General features: G+C 37.9%; 1 protein-coding gene across 1 annotated transcript in view; it reads left to right on the forward strand.

Annotated features, from left to right (window-relative positions):
• The window catches only part of LOC106469216 (A disintegrin and metalloproteinase with thrombospondin motifs 20-like), a 113,302-nt gene that overhangs the window by 4,502 nt on the left and 101,920 nt on the right, over positions 1-6,880 (forward strand). The window contains exon 2 of the mRNA XM_022397666.1: positions 1,905-2,251. Coding sequence (XP_022253374.1) covers positions 1,905-2,251 — 347 coding nt within the window. The remainder of the gene's footprint in view (positions 1-1,904; positions 2,252-6,880) is intronic.

The raw sequence follows: 6,880 nt of genomic DNA on the forward strand, positions 1-6,880 counted from the left end.
CGTTATTAACTGTGATGTTTATTACTCGTCATTTAACTCACTTTTTATAGCAAGTAATTTCAACACACATCATTTTGTTGTGTATCTGTGTATTACATATCGCCATTTAAATCACTTTTTCACTCATTAAAAAAAAGAGGTGTGCAAGAAAGGTTATTTACTAAAGGGGCGTGAATGAAAAAAGTTTGGGAAATGCTGCACTAAGGGCAAACACTATCATACAAGCAGATTGCCCCACCACCGCCTCACCCGGGAAGTCTGGGGCTTAAAACGCTAAAACTCGGATTTCGATATTCTCTGTGGACAGAGTATAGGTAACAACAAACAAATCGGAAATAAGCAATTGGATAATATTTTACTATAGAAAAAAACGGGCATGTAATAAACATCACAGTTAATAACGGGCTTGTAATAAACATCACAGTTAATAACGGGCATGTAATAAACATCACAGTTAATAACGGACATTATGTAATGTAATACACAACAAAATGATGTGTGTTGTAGTAATTACTTGCTATAAAAGTGAGTTAAATGACGATATGTAATACAGACACACAACAAAATGATGTGTGTTGTAGTAATTACTTGCTATAAAAGTGAGTTAAATGACAATATGTAATGTAATACACAACAAAATGATGTGTGTTGTAGTAATTACTTGCTATAAAAGTGAGTTAAATGACGATGGGTAATACAGACACACAACAAAATGACGTGTGTTGTAGTAATTACTTGATATAAAAGTGAGTTAAATGACGATGTGTAATACAGACACACAACAAAATGATGTGTGTTGTTGTAATTACTTGCTATAAAAGTGAGTTAAATAACGATATGTAATACAGACACAACAAAATGATGTGTGTTGTTGTAATTACTTGCTATAAAAGTGAGTTAAATAACGATATGTAATACAGACACACAACAAAATGATGTGTGTTGTAGTAATTACTTGCTATAAAAGTGAGTTAAATGACGATATGTAATGTAATACACAACAAAATGATGTGTGTTGTAATTACTTGCTATAAAAGTGAGTTAAATGACGATGTGTGATACAGACACACAACAAAATGATGTGCGTTGTAGTAATTACTTGCTACTTCTATTAATAAAAAATAAATTAACGCTTAATTTTACATTATTGCACTATTGACTCTCCTAATCGCTCGCCCCTCCCCCTAAGAGATCACTGCCCTCCCTTGGGGAGGTACGCTCCACACTTTGGGAAACGCTGCCTTAGTGTATAACGCGCCGACCATGGTCATTCTCTTTATCCATGTCTTATCTATCTATCTGCTTGCTTGTCGTTCTCTCTCATTCTCTTGATCTACAATTATTTCGTTCAAATTAAAATTCGGTTGTTTAAGTATGAAAATAATATTTCTTCCTTTCTATTTCTAAACGACTATTAAATCGTATAAAAATGTATTCGTATATACTAGGTGTCCAGGAAAAGCCGCTGGCTACCAGTCTTCCTCACTCCTGACTGTGATTAATACTGTGATAAGCTGGGATTAAAGAACAAAATTATCGAGATATCATCGCTTTCATTATCATATCGTGTATTTTGTTTATAATGTCGTATCTCGTGGGTATCTAAATGTAGTTTACGAAATTATTGTCCCTTGGTTAATAGATAAAAACTACATGCAGGACGTGTACCGCGTGGGCAAGGAGGAAAAAGGCCTAGCGATAATGAGTTTCACATGTGTACAGTCTAGTCTTAAACACGGGCGGTACTTTTTCCCTCTTGTTTTCAGACGTTTTATGAAAGTAAACAACTACGTCATTGAGTAGTGTACTACACCCTGTCAGATCTGATTTCAGTCCGCGGTTTGCTACAGAATGGTGTGCTGTATTTGATTAATGAGATTTAAACTTCTATTTTTTTTTCTCAGATTTGCCGGCAGGTTCGTTGCCCATGAAGTCCCAGTTGGTGCACCCGGTCCGTCTCGATGCCAATAGACAGGCTCTTTCTGGTCATCAGGACTTCCGCTGGCGGAATTTGGAAGACTGGGAACAGAGTGTAGTGTATGAATGGATAGCCTTTAACAGAACATTCGTTGTGGCATTAGAAAATGAAGACAGCTTTATAGCTCCACAGTTTCATCTACAAACGGTAGACTCTTACGACGAAAATGCAACACTGTGGATACATCGCGCTCCAGAACGCCGCTGTTATTACAAGGGTCTAGTTGAAGGCGACAACCAGTCTCGAGTCTCTGTCAGTCTTTGTCAGGGAATGGTGAGTACCGACAAACAACCACAGAGAGTTTAATTTTAGTTTGTTTTTTTTTATTGGTTTTATGCGCTGCGGATAGAAAGGTCCGAGGTTCGAGACACCACTTGATCACGCTTTACACGCAGCAGGTGCTTCTGATCGGTTGCCTTCTTCTTTGGTAGTCGGCATGGCCACGTGGTTTGGGAACTCGATTCGTAATCTGCGGGTCGCGGGTTCGAATCCCCGTCCCACCAAACATGCTCGCCCTTTCAGCCGTGGGGGCGTTATAAAGTGACGGTCAATCCCGCTATTCGTTGATAAAAGAGTAGCCCAAGAGTTGGCGGTGGGTGGTGATGACTAGCTGCCTTTCCTCTAGTCTTACACTGCTAAATTGGGGACGGCTAGCGCAGATAGCCCTCGTGTAGCTTTGCGCGAAATTCAAAACTAACAAACAATCTTCTTTGGTAGCAGTTCTGAAATCTAAAGGTCATTTAGCTCACTTATAAATAGTGTGAACCAGAGTGAACATTTCAATTCCTAAAATTCAGCAATCCCGTGTTAGGCTTTATTCTTCGATTTATAATTTCTAAGATCGTTGAAGAAAATAAGTAATTCAATAACCTGGTATTTGATAGGACTAATTAGATCAACCAAAGTTCGTTATGTAAAATAAAAAAATGTAACTTGAGCAAAAATTATTCAGGAGAGTGTGATAATTTTGTATTATAGTTTTTGCAACTTTAAAAAGAAGTGAAGGATGTTATATGCCAGAACACCAAGAATAAATAGTATCATATGGTATTGGTCAACAAATAGTAAAGTCACATGGCTTTATCGCAGTTTTAGACCCTAGATTATCGTGGGGTCAAGAGTAAAAATAAAAATCTAAATAAGGTATTGATATTCTTCTACAGCAACTGAACAAAGATATGTAAACATGGATTTTCTCATGGTACCGTTGAACCATTAGTGTGCATCTGAACACTTGTCACGCTCAAACACGCACCTTTGGGGGACCGTCTTATAACATCTGCGTCCAAGATGAGAAATCGAATTAACGAACGCTATGCAGGATGTCGTGTGATAGTTTGACAGTTAATCAGGTGCACGAGGAATTACCCACATTACATAAATAAAGCAAATGTAACTTTATTTACAATACAAGGAATAAATCCCAAGTGTACAAAATGAAGAAAATAAGAAACGTATAAAAACAGTTACCAGTGAGACCCAGCTGGCCACTTTTAAAACCAGAGCTAACTGACCTGTCTGGCGCCATCGCCCGGTCTGCGATAGTTCAATGTTCTCACAGTTCTGTCGGGATGATAAGATTCTCGAAGCTTAACAGACTTGTAAGAAGACAGGGACAGTCTATACTGGCAACTACCAGAAATATGACATACCTAAAGTCACGTTTACAGGGGGAGAATTGGAGGACACTGTGGAAATAAAGCGTACCTAAAATGTTGTGACGTAAGTTATAGAAGGGTAAAGGTTGTAACCTAGACGTACCCAATAACATGAATGTTGATCCTTTAGCTTGAAACCAATAGACGCATGCGTTATTGTTAGTTACTTTACTGGTCAGTTATAATACATACACTTTCTTGCATAGCTGTACAATTATGTAGTTCTTCGTTTTCAAACTGTTGGGAACCATATTCTGAATGGTACAAACCCCCTACAGCCTCCATCACCCCCCCCCCCTCGAATGGCTAAGCGGCAATATGAAGGTATATAACGTTAAAAACCGGCTTTCAATACCCGTAGTGGGCACAGTGCAGTTAGCCCATCGTCTAGATTTGTACTTAAACATCAAACGAGCAAACCCCCTACAAAAGGCTATTTCAAATAACAAAACTGTCTCAAAGATCCCTCTGTTCTGATGCTTATTTCTAGTGATACAAGTTTCACAACAGACCCGTCTGTTCTGAGGCTTCTTCCTAACAGTACAACGCACCCTCAAATGACAAAACTCTATCAAGGAACTATCTGTTCTGATGCTTATTTCTACACAACCCACCCTCTGTATCCGTAATAAGTGATTGTGGTTGCAAAAAATCAATGTTCTCAATCTTTCTGTACCCTGTTTATTTTACCATGTTTCTTGTTAACTGAACACAGCATATACTGAGAAAAAACAACAACAATAAGATAAACAGGAAGTACTTTATACTCTACACTCGCACAGAACGCGTAGTGCCTACGTGATATTCGTGTTTTCAGTTGTAAACAGTTAGCATGTAAAGTTTATTAAACAAAATTGCCAATATAAAGAAAATTCCAAATCATTCTTAAGTTAATCACCAAATATATGCTACGAAGCAAAGGACTTAAGGTGTAGTATTTAATTGAGCAATTCCCCATTATTCCCACGCACCTATACTGCTAATATTAGAAAAGTTTATAATAACATGGATAGAGGCGCCCTCTGGAATATTACTATATCGCCAAACACTTTAATTGAGAATGCAGTCTGCATAATTAATTTAGGATTTTTTAAAATTACTTCTCCTTGATTTAGAAACTTGGGTTATATTAAACACTTCTACATGAAGTATGCTTCAAAACACAACAACAAAACATTCTTCAAGTTAGGAGTGATGTTTTTAGGCTTTGAAACCAGTACTCGGTCCTACTAAAAACATCTCTACAAATTTAAATACTTACAACGTTCAGCTCATGAAAAAAATTGCTTCCGTGTTTCATAGCACCTGAAATCAAATCGAACGCAAGAGAGCTTCTGGCTGAGATCATTCCTGAAGAGTTACTCTGTGTCTAAGGCCTAACGTTAAAATCAGTATTAAAGCTTGTTTCTGTACCGGTGCTGGGGGGGTCACCTATTTCACCATATTGATGAATTTTATGGTTTTGTCTGTTACAGACCCAAGAAAAAAGTGAAATTTCTCGGTTTCTGTGTAAAATACATAAAGTAATTCCAGCACTAACTAGTAGGATTAACTGTAATAGTGATTGCGTTTTTGTTTGATTCACTTGCTGTTAAGAACGTTGTAGCCTAAAGATTCGTGGGCCAATGAGTAATTTGATGAATAAATAGTTTACAGCCAGGTGGTTAGGGTGCTCGACTCGCAGTCTGCGGGTCGCGGGTTCGAATCCCTATCCCACCAAATATGCTCGCCCTTTCAGCCGTGGGAGCGTTATAATGTGACGGTCAATCTCGTAAAAGAGTAGCCCAAGAATTGGCGGTGGGTGGTGATGACTAGCTGCCTTCCCTCTAGTCTTTCACTGCTAAATTAGGGACGGCTAGCGCAGATAGACCTCATGTAGCTTTGCGCGAAATTAAAAAAAAACATTGATGGAGTTAAAGTTTAGTACAAAGACCAAGTTGATCATATGTATTCTGTATATCCACACTTAAAAAAAAAATCAAAGCAAACAAATAGACAGTGCTTAAATAATTTTAATTTCATTTTGGTTAATAATTCCATGTTACCGTTGTTCACTATATGTTGAGTCAAACCTAGTTATCGACCTTTCAATGATTTTGCCATTCTTGGTATGGAGTTGTTGTTGTCGAGGTTACAACATTGTGTTTGTGTGTTTCATTGTTACGATTTTTGTTACTGTTATCAAGTGTCGAGGTTACGACAGTGTGTTATTATGTTTTTTTTACTATCTTTGATTCTGTTATCAAGTGTTGAGATTACGACACTGTTGGTGTGTTTCATTGTTACTATCTTTGTCACTGTTATCACGTGTCGAGGTTACGACATTGTGTTGGTGTGTTTCATTGTTACTATCTTTGATTCTGTTATCAAGTGTCGAGGTTACGACATTGTGTTGGTGTGTTTCATTGTTACTATCTTTGTCACTGTTATCAAGTGTCGAGGTTAGACTAAATAGGAGATGCGTCAACCACTTGTTACAGAGTTCCTGCTCCAGGGGCAGTCAGTTACTGTAGCTTCAGTTTGTTTACAAACTCTCCAGTGAGTCGTAGTTTTTCCCTGTTTGTTACGATCGCGGCCACAAAGTACAATGCGTCATTCTTAACCTGGCGCTTCAAGTCAGATATTAAGCAGGTTTATTTAGACCTGCATCGAATGCTCGCCATAAAGAGCGTATTGTTTATCAAGGCTTTGTAAACTGTGAGATGAAACTTCAACATCGCTGTACCTTTATTTGGAAGGCTAAAGAGAAGCAAAATATGACTCAGGGTACGTATTTCTGCATTCCACCAGTAGGGGGACGCGGTTGTAGTGTTTCCCTCTAACATAAAATAATTTTTAGCGATTAGAAATTTATGGTTTCACAGACGTTTTCGGAGTAATATGAGGTCGAACACTGTAATTTTAAAACGGAATAGGTATTTCTACGTTTAATAAAATAGTTTCGGCACGCAGGAGCAATGAACAGTATTATTGTAAATATCGGACTATTTTAGTTTCGAATGTCAAGTAAATATTCTTTGATTTTATTTTAGACGGAAGGCTACAATACCTCGATTTCACATTTAAGTCGACACGGAAATTTCGTGATGCGGCCCTTTATATTAATACTGGCGTAGTAATACACATGTGGAAAATAGTCTTAGTCTTTCATAAATAAACGAGTCCCCCTAACTAGGCCCCCCAGTGGCACAGTATTCGTGTAGCGGAGACTTATAATATAACTTATAACAAGCGCCATCCAGTG

The sequence above is a fragment of the Limulus polyphemus genome, unplaced genomic scaffold (assembly GCF_000517525.1).
Source record: "Limulus polyphemus unplaced genomic scaffold, Limulus_polyphemus-2.1.2 Scaffold3360, whole genome shotgun sequence".
Lineage (NCBI taxonomy): Eukaryota > Metazoa > Arthropoda > Merostomata > Xiphosura > Limulidae > Limulus > Limulus polyphemus.